This window comes from Anolis sagrei, chromosome X (genome assembly GCF_037176765.1).
Source record: "Anolis sagrei isolate rAnoSag1 chromosome X, rAnoSag1.mat, whole genome shotgun sequence".
Taxonomy (NCBI): Eukaryota; Metazoa; Chordata; class Lepidosauria; order Squamata; family Dactyloidae; genus Anolis; species Anolis sagrei.
Window position 1 is genome coordinate 60415485 of NC_090034.1, and position 22527 is coordinate 60438011.

A 22527-nucleotide genomic window follows, 5' to 3' on the forward strand; every position below is an offset into this window, starting at 1 on the left:
ATATTATTCCTGTCATTAATAATAATGTATCATTATTATATTTATATTATTTTATATTATTATTACTATTACATTTATTGTTATATTTTGCTATATATTATTATTATAATATTAATTTGTATTATAATTTATTATATATTTTTATTTTATATTGATTATTATAATATATTTAATTATTTTATGTATTATATTTATAATAGTTTGTATTATATTTTATTATTATTATATCTATGTTATTTTGCATTATTATTATTATTATTATTATTATATTTTTGCGCAGGAATTGCCAGAGCATGACAAGCCTCTGCAGTAGCAGCAGCAATAGCAGTCCAGTCTGTCCGTCAAAGGAAGGGACGGGGACTTCCTCTCTGCCCCGGAGTCCCACTTCCTCTTCCAAGGTCCCGCCTCTCCGCGCTCTCTACGATCTCCTCATCGCACCCATGGAAGGAGTGAGTAGCCTTTCACTTTAATAATATATAATAAAATTATAGTATGATAAAGAAATAATATTATATTAATATCAATAATTATATTAATATTATATTAATATATTAATATGCTAATGAAACTATTATTAATATGATAATGAAACTATTATAGTAATAGCAGTTCGAAAACATGCAAATGTGAGTAGATCAATAGGTACAATATTATAAATATATATTTTATATTACATGGCGGGAAGGTAACGGCGCTCCATGTAGTCATGCTGGCCACATTACCTTGGAGGTGTCTACAAACAACGCCAGCTCTTCTGCTTAGTAGTGGAGATGAGCACCAACCCCCAGAATCGGGCACAACTGGACTTAATGTCAGGGGAAAACCTTTATCTTATATAATAATAATAATAATAATAATAATAATAATAATAATAATAATAATAATATACAATTGGAGCCTCTGGTGGTGCAGTAGGCTAAACCCTTGTGTCAGCAGGACTGCTGACTCACAGGTCAGCAGTTTGAATCTGGGGAGAGTGGCGTCCCCTGTATTGTCCCCTGGGCAACGTCCTTGCAGACTACCCATTCTCTCCCACCAGAAGCAACTTGCATTTTCTCCAGTTGCTCCCGACACGAAAAAAAGTGGGATGGAACCTTGGCTCCAAGTGGAGACTCCAAAGAAGAATTCAGATTATTATTATTGTTGTTATTATTTCTCTTTGTAGGGCCTGATGCCGTCATGTGGTCAGTTCCAGCGACATTTGACCCTTGTCCTGGAGGGCGACCTCTTCCTGGTGCCCTTTGCCCTCCTCAAAGGAAGTGCTTCCAATGAGTTCCTGTATGAACGATTCACCCTCATCACCGTCCCTTCCATCCACGCCCTGACCTGCAACAACAAGGTGTGTTTGTTTATTTGTTTGTTCTGCAAAAACTATTTATCTTGAATGGATCGGTACCAAATTTGGTCCATATATGCATTATAGCCTAAGTTAAAATTGTAGGTGTCTTTCAAGCCCAGAACTTCATTCTGTTTATGATTAAGACCCCAAAAAGGAATCAATCTGTACATTTGTTTGTACCACAAAATCTCCTATATATCTTTAATGGATTGGGACCAAATTTGGTCCATATATGCTTTATAGTCTAAGTTAAAATTAATGTACAAATAATGTATAAATAATATATGTTTATTCGTTTGTAATGCAAAAGCTCCTATATAACTTTGACAGATTGGGACCAAATTTGGTCCATATGTTTGTTATAGTTGTTTGTTGTTATTGGAGTGCATTCCCCATAGGAAAGTTTTGCTCCACGACCTCCACTAAAACAAGCTCTCCTCCGCAAATAATCTGTCCGTGTTTATCTCGCCTGAGTTTTTAATCTGTTTATACCCAGTTTTCTTTTATCCATTACATGTAGCTCGCCCATGTTACCGTGATTGTGTTTATTGTGTTTATTGTAATTTTATTTATTTATTTATTTCTGTTACTTATACCCCGCCCTTCTCACCCCCGAGGGGGGACTCAGGGCGGCTTACAAAAAGAAGGCAGAATTCGATGCCCATATCCAAATACATACATATATAAACAATTAAAATAATTAAACAATTAACAGATTAAAAACATCAATATATAACACAATAGCACAATAGTAACAGTCTCATGGTCAGTGTTTCGAGTTCCATAGGTCCATTACGTTTCGTCATTATTTGCCCATCATTGTGGTCTTTCTCTTTAGCTGCTAGAGTTTCTAAAAGCCTGGTCCCACATCCAAGTTTTCAGCTTTTTCCTGAATGAGAGAAGGGAAGTCGCTGATCTGATCTCCCCGGGGAGTGAGTTCCACAGGTGGGGGGCCACTGCCGAGAAGGCCCTGCTCCTCGTCCCCGCCAGTCTCACTTGTGATAAAGGCGGGGTCGAGAGCAGTGCCTCCCCAGAAGATCTTAGGCTCCGAGGTGGGACGTAGAGGGAGATCCGTTCGGACAGGTACACTGGGCCGGAACCGTATAGGGTTTTGTAGGTCAAAACCAGCACCTTGAATTGTGCTCGGAATTGGATTGGCAGCCAGTCGAGCTGGCATAGCAGGGGGGTGGTATGCTCCCTGTACGCCGCTCCGGTGAGCAATCTGGCTGCCTCCCGCTGGACTACTTGGAGTTTCCAAGCAGTCTTCAAAGGCAACCCCATATAGAGTGCGTTGCAGTAATCCAGTCGGGATGTGACAAGAGCATGGACCACCGTGGCCGGATTGCTATATTGCTATGTTGTCTTTCGTTTTATGTAATTGCGTTATTATTGTTTATTATTTGCGTTTTCGGTTTTGTTTTATTTCATGTAATTGTTGTTTTGGGCTTGGCCTCATGTAAGCCGCACCGAGTCCCCATTGGGGAGATGGAGCGGGGTACAAATAAAGATTATTATTATTATTATTATTATTATTATTATTATTATTATATAGTCTAACTTAAAGTTAGTGGTGTCTAGTGCGGTCCATTCCATTTGGAATTAGAACTTCAAAAATGAATAAATCTGTACATACCTCTGAGGATGCTTGCCATAGATGCAGGCCGTCAGGAGAAAATGCCTCTAGAACATGGCCCGAAAAAAACCACAAGAACCTAGTGATTCCAGCCATGAAAGCCTTCGACAATACATAATCTGTACATATATTTGTTTGTACTCCAAAAACTCCTATAAGTCTTTGAGAAATTAGGAACAAATGTGGTGCGTATATGCACTATAGTCAAACTTAAAATGATTGGGTACTTTCAAATACATAGTCCACTTGGTTTGCGATCTGGACCCCGAAAACTAATAGATATCTCCTTTCTCTCTTCCAAAGAAGGCGACTCCACCACCGCCTTGTTCTTCGTCTTCCGCGTTGGTGGTGGCCAACCCGTCCCTCCCGCCCTCCGTGCGCTCCCAATGGCTGTGGGGCCCGATGCCGGCAGCCGAAGCAGAGGCGTTGACCGTGGCCGAAACCTTGGGCTGCACGGCCTTAACTGGCGCGTCTGCCACGAAAGAACGCGTCATGGCTGCCATGCCCAGTGCTGAATGCCTCCACTTTGCCACCCATATCTCCTGGAAACTGACCGCCATTGTTTTGGCCCCGAACGCATCTGAAGGGTCGGCCTACACCATTCCAGATAATGAGGAAGAGGAAGAGGAAGCGGTCCATACGCATGACTTCCTGCTAACGGCAGCAGACATATTGACACTGAAACTGCAGGCCAAGCTGGTGGTGCTAGGCTGCTGGCCGGAGTCATCATCGGCTGCCGGACAGTTGACCGCGGATGGGGTGGTCGGCCTGAGCCGGGCCTTCCTGGCGGCCGGTGCCCAGTGCGTCCTGGTCCAGCTCTGGCCGGTGACCGCTGAGGCCTCCACCGCCTTTGCCGCGGGATTCTACGGGGCCCTTGCCGGTGGTGGAATGGCGCGTGGAGGGGGCAGGGTGGCCGCCAGTGCCGCCCTGGTCGAAGGCATCAAGGCCGTCCAGCGGAGGAGGGCAACCACCACCACCAAGGGGAGTGACCACCCGGCTTCACAATGGGCAGGTCAGTCATACAATCTATATAAATAAAAATGTAATGTTCGTTTGTGGGATTCACAGAACTCAAAAACCACTGGACGAATTGACACCAAATTTGGACACAAGATACCTAACAACCCAATGTATGTCCTTCACTAAAAAAAAAATGATCCTGTCATTTGGGAGTTGTAGTTGCTAGGATTTATAGTTCACCTATAATCAAATTGGCGACAGATGGCGCAAGAGGACTTCCCATAGCTACTCCCCATATTTATAGGAAATACTTGGAGTCAAATCTAAAATAATTATTTTCCAAAACTATATCTAATAGGTCTAATAAAAAAATGTGTGGGAGGCAATAGTGTTTCTCTAGAGTCAAATAAATCTTTGATGGTGGTTCTAACCTCGGATAGTGGTATATTAGTGTAAAGGGAAGCAATATCTGCCATTTATTTTCCGAGCCCAATTTAAGGTGCAGGTGCTTACCTACAAAGCCCTGAACGGTTTGGGACCCTGCTCGTGATCCCGCCTGCGTCGCAAGCGCGTTTGGTGGGGACACGAGACAGGGCCTTTTCTATGGTGGCCCCCCGACTCTGGAACACCCTCCCCAAATATCTTAGACAGTCCCCTACACTGGCAGTCTTTAGAAAAAACTTGAAGACCTGGCTGTTCCGATGTGCCTTTCCAGAATAGGAAATCTCCAGGAACATGTCCCAGAAGCAGGCATGTAGCCGGGGGGGGGGGGGGGGGGGGGGGGGGGGTCTTCAGTCCCCCCCCCCCCGAAGTTTTCATTGTGGTTCGCGAAAAGGCCTTAATGGTGCATTATTTAAACTGTTATGTTTATTCATATCATGATCTGATCACCATGCTCAATATATCCCATATGCATGGGGGTATTGGGGTAATGATACAAAAGGTTTGCTAGGCTAGACCCTCTTTCACTCAGACTCAGCCCCCCCCCCCCGAACCTCAGCCCCCCCGAAACCCCCCCTGAAAAAAAATTCACCCCCCCCCCCCCCGAAACGAAATCCTGGCTACGGGCCTGCCCAGAAGCACTTTATTAGAACTAAGACTGCCGCACACCGCACACTGCACTTGCCCTATAAGCCTTATATTCCACCTGTCACATCAGCACTTTTAATCCTGTACCCTTTACTCTGGCCCGGCCCAGTTTTATTGTGTCTTAGTGTATTGTTTATTGCTTGTTGTTTGTATTGCTTTAATTGTTTTTAATTTGCCTTAGGTTTTGTATTGTTATATTGTGTGTTGAGGCCTTGGCCTTTGTAAGCCGCATCAAGTCCTTCAGGAGATGCTAGCGGGGTACAAATAAAGTTTAATAATAATAATAATAATAATAATAATAATAAATAATATCTAAGGTCATCAAAATACATGATTGTGGAATATGTAATGGTTCTATAGTGTTAATAAGATGCGTAGTGTCTTTGATATATGACGGTGATTTAGAAACAAAAGGTTGGAGGAAATAATCTAAGTATTGGGCCAGGGGTTCTAATATGGATGAAGTGCCCGAGATAATAGCTCGTCCTGGTGGAGTTATAATTCCTTTATGTATTTTGGGAAGAACATAAAAAATAGGAGTTCTAGGGTATAGGTTCTGAAGGAATTCACATGTCTGCATAGTAATGTATCCCATTGCAAGTCCCCCTGAGCATACTATTCTAATTAATGATTTGATTTTGTTTGTGGGATCAAATGGAAGTTCCCTATAAAATAAGTGGTCCGAGAGATGTTTTTCGATTTCAGCTAGGCAATCTGACCTATTCATTAATACTAAGGCTCCTCCCTTGTCCGATGGTTTCAGTAAGGCCTTCGACAAGGTCCCCCATGACCTGGCAAGGAAACTAGTCCAATGTGGGCTAGGCAAAACTACGGTGAGGTGGATCTGTAATTGGTTAAATGGACGAACCCAGAGGGTGATTCTCCTCAATGCTTCCTCTTCATCCTGGAAAGAAGTGACAAGTGGAGTGCCGCAGGGTTGCGTCCTGGGCCCGGTCCTGTTCAACATCTTTATTAATGACTTAGATGAAGGGCTAGAAGGCATGATCATCAAGTTTGCAGACGACACCAAATTGGGAGGGATAGCCAATACTCCAGAGGACAGGAGCAGGATTCAAAACGATCTTGACAGATTAGAGAGATGGGCCAAAACTAACAAAATGAAGTTCAACAGGGACAAATGCAAGATACTCCACTTTGGCAGGAAAAACGAAAAGCAAAGATACAGAATGGGGGACGATGCCTGGCTCGAGAGCAGAACGTGTGAAAAAGATCTTGGAGTCCTCGTGGACAACAAGTTAAACATGAGCCAACAATGTGATGTGGCGGCAAAAAAAAGCCAATGGGATTTTGGCCTCCATCAATAGGAGCATAGTGTCTAGATCTAAGGAAGTAATGCTACCCCTCTATTCTGTTTTGGTTAGACCACATCTGGAATATTGTGTCCAATTCTGGGCACCACAATTCAAGAGAGATATTGACAAGCTGGAATGTGTCCAGAGGAGAGCGACTAAAATAATAAAAGGTCTGGAGAACAAGCCCTATGAGGAGCGGCTTAACGAGCTGGGCATGTTTAGCCTGAAGAAGAGAAGGCTGAGAGGGGATATAATAGCCATGTATAAATATGTGAGAGGAAGCCACAGGGAGGAGGGAGCAAGCTTGTTTTCTGCTTCCTTGGAGACTAGGACGCGGAACAATGGCTTCAAACTACAAGAGAGAGATTCCATCTGAACATGAGGAAGAACTTCCTGACTGTGAGAGCCGTTCAGCAGTGGAACTCTCTGCCCCGGAGTGTGGTAGAGGCTCCTTCTTTGGAAGCTTTTAAACAGAGGCTGGATGGCCATCTGTCAGGGGTGATTTGAATGCAATATTCCTGCTTCTTGGCAGGGGGTTGGACTGGATGGCCCATGAGGTCTCTTCCAACTCTTTGATTCTATGATTCTATGATTCTAGATGTAATCTTTGAAGTTGGACAATTTATTAAGAGTGTCTAATTCCCTATTTGACATGTTGGGATGTGACCCTTTCTTCCATTTGGGAAGTCTGTCTATATCTCTGGTAACTACCTTTTCAAATGTTTTAATTATGATATTCTCAGTGTTTGGACAAAATTTGCTTTTAGGTTTGAAGGGGTCTGTATGTGCGTTATCCATTTTAGGTCCAAAAAAATGCTTTAATCTGATCAGTCTGAAAAGTTTGAAAAATTCTACTTTAGTGTTGAAGACATTAAATCTAGGTGTGGGTACAAAACTTAGACCTTTATTTACAACTGATATTTCTTGAGTAGAGAGAGGATAATTAGATAAATTTACTACTAGGGATGATTCTTTTTGTAAGGATCAATATAATATACAACAATATAATAATGTGATGGATGGATAGATGAATAAATACATGAATTGATGAAGAGATACATGATAGACAGAGATGAATAAATATGGATTGTAGGTTGATTGATATGAATTGTGAGATTGATTGATCAATATCAATAAGAGGGAAATAGATATGGACTGAGGATAGATAGATGGTTGATAATACGAATGAGTACAGGTGATTGTTGGGACCCATTGACTTGTTTTGTTTATTGTTGATGTTGTTAATAGGTTTCACCCTGATTGGGCGCGATGTAAAGCTGAGCAGCCCCTCGTCCCTGATTGGCCAGGCCTTGAGGGAGATCCTGCAGCACCCGGACCGGGCCCGAGATGCCTTGAGGGTCCTCCTCCATCTGGTGAGAAGGAGAAGGGAGGAAGTAGGCCTTGAAAGAAGGGCCCTAGTCCCAAATGGGGTGGAGTTTCGACCGAAATGACCACAATAATTTTAAGTTAGACTAAAACGAATATGCAGACCAAATTTGGTCCCGATCCGTTAAAGACATATAGGGGTTTTGTGGAACAAACAAATGTACATATTCATTCGTTTTTGGGATCCTAATTCCAAACAGGGTGAATTTGGACTTTAATGACCCCAATAATTTTAAGTTAGACTATAAACAATATATGGACCAAATTAGGTCCTGAACTCTCAAAGACTTAATAGGAGTTTTTGCAGTACAAGCAAATAAGCATACATATTTATACAGAATTTGTACTTGAAAGGCACCAATAATTTTAACTTATACTATATAATGGATGTATGGACCAAATGTGGTCTCGATCCCTCAAGGACAAATAGTTGTTTTTGCAGTCCAAACAAATGTACGTATTCATTCATTTTTGGGGTCCTAGTTCCAAATGGGGGGGGGGAGTTTAGACTTAAAAGACCCCACTAATTTTAAGTTAGATTATAACGCATGCATGGGCCAAATTAGGTCCCGATCCCTCCAAAACTTCTAGGAGTTTTTGCAGTACAAACAAATGTACATATTCTTTCGTTTTCGTAGTCCTAGTTCCAAATTGGGGGGGGGGGGAGTTTAGACTTAAAAGACCCCATTAATTTTAAGTTAGATTATGACGCATGCGTGGGCCAAATTAGGTCCCGATCCCTCCAAAACTTCTAGGAGTTTTTGCAGTACAAACAAATGTATCTCTTCATTCATTTTTGGGGTCCTATTTCCAAACGGAAATGAGTTTGTACTTAAAAGACCCCACTAATTTTAAGTTGGACTATAATGCATGTATGGACTAAATTTAGACCCGATCTGTTAAAGACAAATGGGAGCTTTGCGGTACAAACAAACAAACATACCAACATTCTGCTTGCTTCCTACTTCCTGTTTCCAGGTGGAGAAGTCGCTGCAGCGCATCCAGGGGGGTCAGCAGAATGCCATGTACACGTCGCAGAGCAGCGTGGCCAAGAAGGTGGGAGGGGTTCCTGGGTGGGAGGCCCTGCTCAGCGCGGTTGGCTTCCGCCTCGACCCCGGGGGCCCCTCCCCCACTTCCTCGTCCGCTTCCTCTTTGGAAGGAGGAAAGAGGAAGGAAGGGGCTTTCTTGCCGGCCGCTGTCTTCTTCCCCACCAAGGACCCCGGGGACCGCCTCCAGCAATGCAGCAGCACCCTCCAGGCCCTCCTGGGTAAGAGGAAGCAGGAGGGGGAGTGGAAGTGGGGAGGAAGTTGAGGAGAAAATGACATTGAAGTGGGGAGGAAGCGGAAGTGAGGAGGAAGTGCAAGTGGGGAGGAAGTTGAGGGAGGAAGTGGAAGTGAGGAGGAAGTGCAAGTGGGGAGGAAGTTGAGGGAGGAAGCGGAAGTGAGGAGGAAGTGCAAGTGGGGAGGAAGTTGAGGGAGGAAGCAGAAGTGAGGAGGAAGTGCAAGTGGGGAGGAAGTTGAGGGAGGAAATGGACATTAAATGGAAATGAGATGAACTCGAGAAAGAGGAAGTAGAAAGGGGAGGAAGAGGGGGTGAATGTGAGGGAGAAAATAAAATTGACGTGAGGGAGGAAGTGGGGAGTAGAAGAGGAAATGAAATGCAAGTGGGGAAGAAATCAGTACTGGGAAGCAAGTGGAAATGAACCTGAGGAGGGAAGAAGTGGGAAGAGGAAATGAAATCGAAGTGAGGAAGTGGGGAGGATATGGAAGTGGAAATGAGCATATAGGAAAAGGAAGGAGGCGATGGGAAGAAGTAGGCAGCAGATGGAAGTGGGGAAGTGGGAAATGAAAGGGAAGCGGGGAGGAAGTGAGGAGGAAATGGAAATTGGACTGTAGAGGGCAGAAGTGGGAGAGAAGGGAGGGGAGGAATACATATCTCATTTCCTTAATTCCTTCCTCTTCCTTTAGGGCTTCCTAGCGCTGCCTTGCAGGCTCTGTGCAAACTTATCTCAGCCTCCGAAGCCGGAGAACAGCTCATCAGCCAGGTACTGGTTACTATCGATGATTATCTATTAATAATAAATAATAACCGTCTATCTTTTCTTTCTGACAACCTTCCTTTATTTTTTCTTTCTCCTTCTCTGCTTCCAAAAAAAGGCTGTTAGGAATATGGTGGGAATGGTAAGTCCATGTGGATAGGAATATATTATTATTATTATTATTATTATTATTATTATTATTATTATATTGTTACAATATTACTATATTTTTTGAATTATTATTACTACTACTACTGTTACCAATATTACTGTCATCATATTTTATTATTATATTATATAACTATTTATGTATTATAGTTTATATTACTATTACTATACTATATTTTATTATTATATTTTACCATTATGTTATTATTATTTCATATTATTATATTATTATTTTATATTACATTATTTTTTATTATTTTACTATATTACCATTATAATAATATTATTATATATTACTATATTATATTTATTATTATATACCTTTATTTTATCATTATTATATTATATTATATTAGTTTATATTAATATTTTGTTATTTCATATTATATTACATTATATTTGTATTGTACTACCATTATATTATTATTAATATTAAAAATTACTGTATATGCTAATAATATAATATAAGAATTATACATTTTATATTACATGTAATATTACTAATAATATTACAGTATAGTGGTATAGTACAATCTAGTAATATATAACAATAACAATAATAATAATAATAATAATAGTAATAATAATCTTTTGCTATGCTAATAATATAATATATTGTATATACATGCAATATTGATTATAATATTATGGTGTAATACAATATAATACTAATAATACAATATAATAATTATATATACTTATATTACATGTAATATTACTAATAATATTACAGTAAAGTGGTATAGGTAAGGTAAAGGTTTTGCCCTGACATGAAGTCCAGTCATGTCTGACTCTGGGGGTTGGTGTTCATCTCCATTTCTAAGTTGAAGAGCCAGCGTTGTCCGTAGACGTCTCCTAGGTCATGTGGCCAGCATGACTTCATGTAGTGCTGTTACAATGAACCTATTGATCTACTCACATTTGCATGTTTTCAAACTGCTATTGATCTACTCACATTTGCATGTTTTCGAACTGCTAGGTTGGCAGAAGCTGGGGCTAACAGCGGGAGCTCATGCTGCTCCCCGGATTCGAACCTGCGACCTTTATAGTATAGTGCTATATATGGTATAGTACAATATAGTAATATATAATACTAATTTTGTGCTGTGCTAATACTATAATATATTGTATACACATATAATATTGATGATAATATATAATACTAATAATACAATATAATAATTAGATATTTTATATTACATGTAATATTACTAATAATATTACAGTAAAGTGGTAAGGTACTATAGAGTAATATATAATACTAATATTGTGCTATGCTAATAATGTAATATATTGTATGTACAAATAACTTGTATATATTATTTTACTATTTTATTATTTGTATTATTATTTCATATTATCTTATTTTATTTTACTATATTACCATTATTATTTTTTCATATTATTATATTATTTATACTAGTATTTTGTTATTATTATTTTGTATTATTTTAGTATGATATAACAATATTATTTTATTATTATATATTACTATTATTATAATATTATTATTGTTGTTGTTGTTGTTTTATTTTACTATATTACCAATAAGTTTTCCTAGTTTTTTTGTGGTCAAATTAGATGCCTCTGCTTATATTTGGTTTGGCTTATACTCAAGTATATATGGTACAATGTTCCCTCAATTATCGCGGGTGTTCGGTTCGAGGACCACCCACAATAAGTGAAAAGCCACGAAGTAGGGACGCTATATTAATTTTTATATTTATACATTATTTTAGCATAATGTATAAATATTAAAATTAATATAGCATCCCTACTTTGCCTGCCTCCGAGGCCCATTATATATAAATATTTTATATTAATATTTATTAAAAAACCACTAAACAGCGAGTCCGCGTAAAGCTAACCACAAAATAGCGAGGGAACACTGTATATTATTATTATTATTATTATTATTATTATTATTATTTACTATATTATATTACAAAATTATTTTGCTATATTTTTTGTATCATTATATACCTTTATTTTATCATTATTTTATATTATTATTATTATTATTATTATTATTGGCCGGACCACATACATGTCCTACTTCCTGTATTCTACTTCCTGTTTCAGCTCCACCAGGTGCTGGTCCACTTCCAAGTTGGGGAGAAGGAACCAGAGGCCATTTCCTCTTCCTCTTCCTGCACTTCCTCTTCCTCCTCCTCCCTCCAGGTCGCCATCAGCGTCCAATTATGGCGACTTCCTGGTTGCCACGAGTTCCTGGCTGCTCTCGGTACGTGGGTCGAGGGTGAAACGGGGTCAAATATAATACATTATTATCTATATTATTTTACATATTATATAATACTAGCTGTCCCCTGCCATGTGTTGCTGTGGCCCAGTCTGTTGATCTGGAAAATAAAGTAATGAGAAAATGTTGGTTTTTAATATATGTAATTTCTTTCTTCTTGTGGGTAAACAGTATTTTTTGCTGTTTCTTTGTCAGTGTTGATGTGGAGAGTGTCTGGTTTGCCTATTCTGGAACATGCAACATATTATTGTCCTTCTTTAGGGGTCCCTTTAAAATCTATGATACTATATCTGTGCATCTGTGAATCATATCTATCTATCTATCTATCTATCTATCTATCTATATCTATGGCTGGGTGGCTCTTTGTCAGGAGGACTTTGATTACGTTTTCTTGCCGTGATGAAGGGAGTTGGATTGGATGGCCTTAAGTATTTTCTGATGGTCATGGGGGTTCTGTGTGGGAAGTTTGCCCAATTCTGTCGTTTGTAGGGTTCAGAATGCTCTTTGATTGTAGGTGAACTGTGAATCCCAGTGACTACAACTCCCAAATGTAAAGGTGTATTTCCCCCAAAGTCCATCTGTTTTCATATTCGTTCCAAGTGTGGTGAAGACATCTGCCCTTGCGCTGTGCTACTCTGCTGCTGAGTATGCATGCCCAGTGTGGAACACATCTCACCACACTAAAACAGTGGATGTGGCTCTTAATGAGACATGCCACATTATCACGGGGTGTCTGCGCCCTACACCACTGGAGAAATTACACTGCTTAGCCGGTATTGCACCACCTGACATCCGCCGGGAAGTTGCAGCCAATAGTGAAAGGACCAAGGCAGAGACATCTACAGCTCATCCCCTGTTTGGGTATCAGCCAGCATATCAACAACTTAAATCAAGAAATAGTTTTCTTAGATCTACAGAGACACTCGCTGGAACACCCCAGCAAGCGAGAGTTCAAAAGTGGCAGGCTCAAACCCAGCACCTCAATCCGTGGGTGACACCAGATGAGAGACTCCCCCCTGGGCACACAGAAGACTGGGCGACTTGGAAGGCGCTGAACAGACTGTGCTCTGGCACCACGAGATGCAGAGCCAACCTTCAGAAATGGGGCCACAAAGTGGAATCCACGACATGCGAGTGTGGAGAAGAGCAAACCACTGACCACCTGCTGCAATGCAACCTGAGCCCTGCCACATGCACAATGGAGGACCTTCTTGCGGCGACACCAGAAGCACTCCAAGTGGCCAGATACTGGTCAAAGGACATTTAATCAGCTACCAAGTTTGCAAAATTTGTGGGTTTTTTTAAAAATCTGTTTGTTTGTTTTGTTCTGTTAGAAATGTAATACAATGTTCTGGTTGCGGATGACACGATAAATAAATAAATAATTGCTGGAGTCTACAGTGCTCTCTGGATGTAGGTGTACTACAATTCCGAAAGGAAAGGTCAATGCCCACCAAACCCTTCCAGTATTATCTGTTGGTCATGGGAGTTCAGTGTGCCAAGTGTGGTTCAAATCCATAAATCCCCGAAATGAGGAGTACATTGTTATAAAAGTGAAACAGCAGCGGGCAGGAGAAGCAGTTGGGAGAGACCCACCTCCCACCGGGCAGGTTTGGAGGCCGCCGAAGGCAAGAGGGGTGTTGAAATCGCGGTAGAAATCGAGGCCCCGGCTTAGGAGAAGACAGCGGGCCTCCCGTCTTGTGTTGTTTTTGTTGCCCTCGGCGGCCCCCCGCAGCTTCCATGCCCTCCCCGGCCGTTAGTGCTTACATTGGCCTGGTGGGCTTTCTTAGGCTGGGCTCGCAATCTCTCCTGGTCTTTTTCCGTCTGTGTATCTGAGGCAGCGGCGGGAGCGATGGGGTAGAGGGAGGCAGGCAGGCGGCAGTGCGCATGCGGAGGGCGACTTGGGTGCGGGGGAAGCTGGGAAATGGAGTCCTTCCTCCTCATCGTATTCCTCCCGAGGCCTCTGCGCATGCTCCGTGTTTTTAGGGTATTGTGCATTTGTGTTGTTGCGTATTGGTGTTTTGAGGGTTGTTGGTTATACCTTGGGGGAAGACCTCTCAACAGAACATTTTCCCAGGCTCAGCCAGGCCTTCAAATGCTAATGAAGGTGGTCAGCTGAAACATTAACACCTAGCTTCAGCAGAGAGCTCCGTGCCCCACCCCAGCCATTCCACAGATATATAAACCCATTTTCCTATTTCCAACAGACCTCACTACCTCTGAGGATGCTTGCCATAGATGCAGGCGAAACATCAGGAGAAATGCCTCTAGAACATGGCCCTATAGCCCGAAAAAACCTACAAGAACCTAGTGATTCCAGCCACGAAAGCCTTCGACAATACATTTCGTCCGGTGGTTTCTCCGTTTTTGAACGCCTAAGGACGCCCTTAAGCTTCTTATATATATAGATTATATCATTATAAACATATTATATTATTATAAATATTATTATATTACATTATTTTATATATTATTTTACAAGATTATTTATTTTCCCTGGGAAACATCTCTCTCTGAGACAAATATTCAATGCAAAGCCAGCACTGTAAATATATTGTTATAGTAGCCATCCCCTGTCATGCGTTGCTGTGGCCCAGTCTGTGTATATGTGTCGTGTGTGTGTGTGTGTGTGTGTGTATATGTATATATATATGTGTGGTTTTGCGCATGCATTGTAATGTTTTTTTTTTTTGCTTTTTAAGTATCTTGCACTGTCTTTTTCAGTGTTTTTATGAGTGATGGTCACTCGTTGGCCTGAAAGGTGCACTGTGTCCAAATTTGGTGTCAATTCATCCAGTGGTTTTTGAGTTATGTTAATCCCACAAACGAACATTACATTTTTATTTATATACATTATGTTATAATATAATATAACATAATTTTATATTATAATTACATTATATTATAATATATGATTATATTAAATTATATTAATTATATTATATAATATAATAAATTAAAAATTCATTTTACTTATTATATTATTAAATGATATATATTATGATCATATTATTTATATATAATGATTATGATTATTTTTAAAATTATTATTTCCCAGGCTTCGACTTGTGCGAAGTAGGTCAGGAAGAGGTCATCTTGAAGACGGGGAAGCAGGCTGGGCGACGCCCCTTGACCTTCGCCCTCCAGGCCCTCATGGCCCTCTTTGGTAAGGAGGAGAAAATATTTATCTCAATTAAATTCTAACATTTTTCCGCATGAAATTCTAATATTTTTCCCGATTAAATTCTACGTTTTCCTTAAAGGTCATTGGCTCATCTATCTCGTCTTTCTAATATTATTAAGATGAAATTTTAATATTTTTCTACATTAAATTGTAATATTTTTTCCCAATTAAATTCTAAGTTTTCCTCAAAGGCCATTGGGTCATCTATCTCTTCTTTCTAATATTAAAATTAAGTTATATTATTTTTCTACATTAAATTGTAATAATTTTTCCCAGTTAAATTCTAAGTTTTCCTCAAAGGCCATTGGGTCATCTATCTCTTCTTTCTAATATTTTAAAAAATAAATTCTGATATTTTTCCTGATTACATTCGACGTTTTCCTTAGAGGTCATCGGCTCATCTATCTCGTCTTTCTAATATTATTAAAATGAAATTTTCATATTTTTCTACATTAAATTGTAATATTTTTTCCCAATTAAATTTTACATTTTCCTCAAAGGCCATTGGGTCATCCATCTGTTCTTTCTAATATTATTAAAATTAAGTTATATTATTTTTCTACATTAAATTATAATAATTTTTCCCAATTAAATTCTATGTTTTCCTCAAAGGCCATTGGGTCATCTATCTCTTCTTTCTAATATTTAAAAAATTAAATTCTGATATTTTTCCTGATTAAATTCGCCGTTTTCCTTAAAGGCCACTGGGTCATCTATCTCTTCTCATGTTTTCCCTCATTAAATTCTAATATTTTTCAATTCTATGTTTTCTTTAAAGGGCATGAGCTCATCTATCTCTTCTTTCTAATATTTCCCCTCATTAAATTTTATTATTTTTCTTGACTAAATTCTATATTTTCCTCAAAGGGCATCGACTCATCTATCTCTTCTTTCTGATATTTTCCCTCATTAAATTCTAATATTTTTCTTGATTAAATTCTATGTTTTCCTCAAAGGTCATCGGGTCATCTATCTCTCCTTTCTAATATTATTAAAATTAAATTCTAATATTTTTCCACATTAAATTCTAATATTTTTTCCTGATTAAATTCTACGTTTTCCTTAAAGGGCATTGGCTCATCTATTTCTAATATTTCACCTCATTAAATTCTATTATTTTTCCTAATTAAATTCCTATATTCTATGTTTTCTGTAAAGGCCATCAGGTCATTTATCTCTTAATATTTTAAGCATTAAATTCTAATATTTTTACTGATTAAGTTCTAATATTTTTCCCGATTAAATTCTATGTTTTTCTTAGTATATATTTTTTTTCTGTGTTCAGACTGGGCGGAGGTGCCGAAGCGGCTGAGCCTGGACAGCTCCTCCTCTTTGGAGTCCCTGGCCTCCTCCTCAGCCCCGCCCCCTTTGGCCTCGGCCCCGCCCCTCTGCCTGGATGGCCATCTTGGCCCTTCGTCGGACGCCCTGTCCCTCTACAGCCTCAGCTCCATCGCTTCCTCGGCCAGAAGGACCAAAGACGACGAGGAGGATGAAGAGGACGAGGAGGACGAATATGGCGGCTTCTCCATCGTCACCAGTGAGGCTGTGACCTTTGCCCCCAGCCCCAACTCCCCCTTCCAGAAGGTCAAGAAGGTTCTAGAAGGTGGTGGTTCGAACGCGGAGAAGACAGAGCGGCGATCGTCCGAAGGAAGCGCCTTCCGATGCCCAGTTTCAAATCGCAACCTCGCAACCCCTGAGAGGGGCCTCCAGGCATTGCTCAACCTCTCCCCCAGGCATGGAGCTGACCGCTTGACCGCCGCTGTCCCATCCATGCGTCTCAATGGGCGCAACAGCCGCTTCTTCCTGTCCCCCACAGGAGGGCGCCTCTTCCCTTCCCCCAAGTGCTGAACCCGCCAGCAGTCACTCAACCGGGGGCCTTGTCAAGGGGTCAACCGGGGGCCTTGTCAAGGGGTCAACCAGGGGTCGGGGTATTTGGACCCTAAGGAGAGTCAGAGAATCAGGTTATCTCTTTGGATTATTCAGATCCTGGTAGAGATTAAGTTCAAGAGGTCATTTCACTTAAGGTCAAGAGGTCATTTGGTGACCCCCAGTAAGGTTAAAGGGTCAATCAAGGGATCAGATGATTGAGTCTTAGGAACATCTCTACGGATTATTCAGATTCTGAAGGACATTGCAGTCAATAGGTAAATTCAATGAAGGTCAGGAGGTCATTTGGTGACCCCTCGTAAGGTGAAGAGGTCAATCATGAGGTCAAGAGGTCATCTCTTCAGATTATTCAGACCGGAAGGAAGGAGTGGACAGTGAAAGGTCATTCGACGACCCTATGAGGTAAATCACAGAGTCAAACAATTGGGTCGTATGGTCAACTGATCAAGGGGTCCAATTATGGGGTCTTCGAGTCATCTCTATGGATTATTCGGGCTCTGATAGACATTAAGGTCAAGAGGTCATTTCAATTAAGGTCAAGAGGTCAACGGATCAGATGATTGGGTTTTATGTTCATCTCTTCGGATTATTCGGACCCTAAAGAGGAATTGGACAACAAGAGGTTATTTGATGAGGTCAGATGATTGGGTCTTAATTGCCAACTCTTTGGATTATTCAGACTCTGATGGACATTACGGTCAAGCTCTTTAATTAGGGGATGGACACTATTATTATTATTTTAATATTTTTTCAGAGCAGTCAGTTCATCTGGTCATTAAAATTTAAAGGCCCAAAGTGGAACTAAATGGTCAGCAAATAATTTGGGGAAAAAACACTATTATTATTATTATTATTATTATTATTATTATTATTATATTTTAATATTTTTGCACAACTTATTATATTTTAATAATTTTTTCAGAGTGGTCAGTTCATCTTAACATTTAAGATTTAAAGGTCAAAAATGGGACTGAATGGTCAACAAATAATTTGGGAAAAAACACTATTATTATTATTATTATTATTATTATTATTATTATTATATTTTAATATTTTTGTGCAACTTATTATATTTTAATAATATTTGCACAAACTTTTATCATTATTATTTCAGATAATACTGTTTTTGGAGGGTTATGGGGTCAGTTAATAATAATAATAAATCTGGATTGAATATTTTCATTAATTTTTCTCCCCTAAGAATGCTTCCATTCATAAAAATAAATTTAATAATAAATAATCTGGATTTATTAGTATTATGGAATTATTATTATTATTTTCATTCAATTTTTTTCTCTCCCCCCCCCCCCCCCAAGAATGCTTCAAGTCATTAAAATAATTCTAGATTTATTTATTTTTGGACACTACATTATTTTCGGAGGAGCACACAGATTTATTATTATTACAATTATTATCTATATAAATAAAAATGTAATGTCCGTTTGTGGGATTAACATATCTCAAAAACCACTGGGCAAATTGACACCAAATTTGGACACAAGACACCTCTCAGGCCCACAAGTGACCATCACTCAGAAAAACACAGAAAAACACAGTGAAAGAGACTCAAAAAGCCAAAAAACAAAAAATACATTACAACACATAAATACACATATACACATATGTACATACACAAAACACATATACACAGACTGGGCCACAGCAACGCGTGGCAGGGGACAGCTAGTATTTTAATATTTTTAAATATTTTTTCGGACACTACATTTATTTTGGGTACACACTAATTTATTACTTTTATATATTTTAATTTTTTCAGACACTTCATTATTTTGAGAGGCAATACACACATTTATGATGATTTTAATAATATCCATATTATTAATGATATTTTTTCATCCCATTTAAATCTATTTTTTTCTACAGTCAATTTTCATTGGCTATTATTTCAATTTTTTTATTCAATTATTTTTTTGTCGATATTTTTATCCAATCTCAATAATTTTTTTTCATTTAATTTTCAATGGTCGTGCAGATTTCAAACCAATGGAGAGGGCAAGGAACCCTGGGATGAGGAGCTCACTATAACCTGCTGTTGAAGGCTTTCATGGCCGGAATCCCTGAGTTGTTGTGAGTTTTCCAGCCTGTCTAGCCATGTTCCAGAAGAATTCTTGCCTGCGTCTATGGCAGGCATCCATCTGAACATTAGGAAGAACTTCCTGACTGTGAGAGCCATTCAGCAGTGGAACTCTCTGCCCCGGAGTGTGGTGGAGGCTCCTTCTTTGGAAGCTTTTAAGCAGAGGCTGGATGGCCATCTGTCGGAGGTACTTTGAATGCAATCTTCCTGCTTCTTGGCAGGGCGTTGGACTGGATGGACCATGAGGTCTCTTCCAACTCTTTGATTCTATGATCCACACTTGCCTCCAACAGACAAGGTTTCTTTCTCCCACCCTGGACATCATTCCATAGATAGATATAGACCTCACAACCTCTGAGGATGCCTGCCAAAGATGTGGGCGAAACGTTAGGAGAGAATGCTTCTGGAACATGGCCAGACAGCCCGGAAAACTCAGAACAATTCAATTGGATATTATTTTATTTTTTCTTTATTTTTTATTGAATATTTTCATTATTTTTATTCAATTATTTATATTGAATATTTTCATCCAATTTTAACCGATTTTTTGAAATACAATTTTTATTGAATTTTTTTTGAAAATATTGAATATTTTCAGTTGATTTTTTATTTAATACTTTTTCATTGAATATTTTCATTTGATTTTTTTAATCAAATATTTTCATCCATTTTTTTACATTGAGTTTTTATTGAATATTTTCAATTTTGAAATATATTTTTAATCCTCACAACCTCTGAGGATGCAGGCGAAATGTCAGAAGATAATGCTTCTCGAACATGGCCGTATAGCCTGAAAAACCTACAAGAACCCATATTTTTAATTCATTTCTGAAATACATTTTTTAAAAAAAATAGTCATCGAATATTTTCACATTTGATTTTTTTTCCCACCCAGGAATTTTTTCATCCATTAAAATATAATAATAATGACTTAATTATAAATTAACTAATCAAAATATAAGAATAATTTAATAAAGATCATAATAATAAAATGTTAATAAATTATTTTATCAAAATATAACATTTTCTAAATTTTCTTAATTGAATTTTTTCCCTCCCAGAAATTCTTCCATTCATTAAAATATAATAATAATAATAATAATACATTATTCAAAATAATAATAATAATTTAATTAAAATATATTAATAATACTGGAAAAAGTGCAAAGGGAAATTAATAATAATAATAATAATAATAATAATAATGTCCCATCTATGCATCTATCTCTCTCAGGACGGCTTCCCTTTAATATTTAGGGGGTGTGGCCTATGCAAATGAGCTCTCGAGAAAAACACTTCCATTTCCTCCTTTTCTTTCCTTTTATGGTGCTTATCGGAGGGTCCAGAAACACACAAATTATTGGTTGTTGTTGTTGTTGTTGTTTATTGTTGTTTACTGTTGTCTTTTTTATAAAACAAAAAATAATGCATGTCTCACCATGAGCAATAAAACCATCTGTCGTCATCATGCATTTTGATGGGCTAGATTGACACACACAATAAGGAAGGATTTAATTTATTTGTTTGGTGTTTATTTTTGTGTATTTATTTCTGTACTTTAATACAGGGAGAATGTTAATATTTTCTTCCAAATAATATTAACATTTTCTTCCAAATAATAGTATTTTCTTCCATATTTTCTTATATATTTTTCAAACATAAAATGTAATAAAATTTGGAAGAAAATATATAAAGAAATAGGGATTATTTGGAAAAAATAAGGAAGATTAATTTGAAAAAATCGAAAATATATTCAGAAAAATATGGAAAAAGTGGGAAAAATATTGAAGAAAAAATTAAGAATTATACATTATTTGGAAAATAATTCAGAACAAATATAGAAAATTAGGAAGAAATATAGGAAATTCATTCAGAAAAATGGGGAAATAATTAGGAAAAATATGGAAAATTCATTACGAAGAAATATGAATTATTTGGAAAACAAATTAGAAAAGTATGGATTATTTGGAAAATTAATTGAAAATTAATTCAGAAAAATATGAATATGTAAAATACAGGTTATTTTTAAAATGTGGAAAGTAAATTGGAAAGAAATATGAAAATTAAAGATATGGAAAATTAGAGAAATATATCAAAAATAAAATAAATAAATTAGGAAAAATATTGGAAATGAATTAGGAAAAATATGGGGAAGATGAATTATTAAGGAAAAAAGGATTAAATCCAAAAATATTTAGAAGAACTTGAGAGATGTGCATTAGTTGGAAAAATATGGAAAATTAGGAAAAAATATACAAAATTTGGGAAAAATATGGGAAATGAATTAGGAAAAAAATAATTAGGAAAAATATGAAATTGTAAGTAGGGAAAATATAGAAATTGGTCATATATATAAAATACAGACATGAATACAGAAAAATATACAAAAAATCCACAGGAAAAAATAGAGAAAATATATGCAAAAATTACATAAAAATAGAGAAGAAATACAGAAAAATACAGAAATAAATACAGAAAAAATTGCAAAAAAGGTGCAAATAAATAGAGGAAAAATACAGGAAAATCACACCAAAAATGCACAAAAATACACAAATAAATAGATTACAGAAATACACAGAAAGGACACAAACACACAAAATTCACTCCTTGTTTATGAAGTTTAAATATGATTAAAAGGGGCTTCCTTTTTGTAAATGGATTATTATTAGCTCTGTCTCTGCATTAAGCTTTTTTATATATATTTCCTTGTAAAAAGAATTTCATATTTTTATTGCTAAAAGAAAAAAAATACACAAAAAATGGCATTTTGGCCTCTTGTGATTTCCGTGTCTATTAAAAAAAGCATGAGATTTCTATCGTTTCCACCGTATTATTACTATTATATTTATTTTTATTATTTATGTTATTTTTTATTTTAGTATAATAAAATATTTTATTAATATATTAATATTTCAATATATTTTTATATTTTATTTACTAATAGTATTCGTATATTTTATTATTATATTATTGTATTATTTACATTAAATGGCTGAATTGCTGATCTTGCTAACCGAAAGGTCACTGGTTCGAATCCAGGAGCGGGGCAAGTTCCTGATGTTTCCAGTGAGCTCCCACTGTCAGTCCCAGCTTCTGCCAACCTAGCAGTTCAAAAACATGCAAATGTGAGTAGATCAATACGTACCACTCCGGCGGGAAGGTAAGGACGCTCTGG

The 22527-nt window shown here is 37.8% G+C and overlaps 1 protein-coding gene across 5 annotated transcripts in view; it reads left to right on the forward strand.

Moving 5' to 3' along the window:
• The window catches only part of TTC28 (tetratricopeptide repeat domain 28), an 81414-nt gene extending 59248 nt beyond the window's left edge, over positions 1–22166 (forward strand). For 2 of the 5 annotated variants that reach the window (XM_060784791.2, XM_060784794.2), the window contains 10 exons: positions 281–449; positions 1166–1339; positions 3276–3984; positions 7583–7707; positions 8699–8987; positions 9688–9764; positions 9877–9900; positions 12009–12168; positions 15245–15352; positions 16656–22166. In XM_060784791.2, coding sequence (XP_060640774.2) covers positions 281–449; positions 1166–1339; positions 3276–3984; positions 7583–7707; positions 8699–8987; positions 9688–9764; positions 9877–9900; positions 12009–12168; positions 15245–15352; positions 16656–17218 — 2398 coding nt within the window. In that variant the 3' untranslated portion in view covers positions 17219–22166. The remainder of the gene's footprint in view (positions 1–280; positions 450–1165; positions 1340–3275; positions 3985–7582; positions 7708–8698; positions 8988–9687; positions 9765–9876; positions 9901–12008; positions 12169–15244; positions 15353–16655) is intronic. The other 3 variants (XM_060784793.2, XM_060784795.2, XM_060784792.2) reach the window with 2 other exon arrangements.
• Positions 22167–22527: the final 361 nt, after the last annotated feature.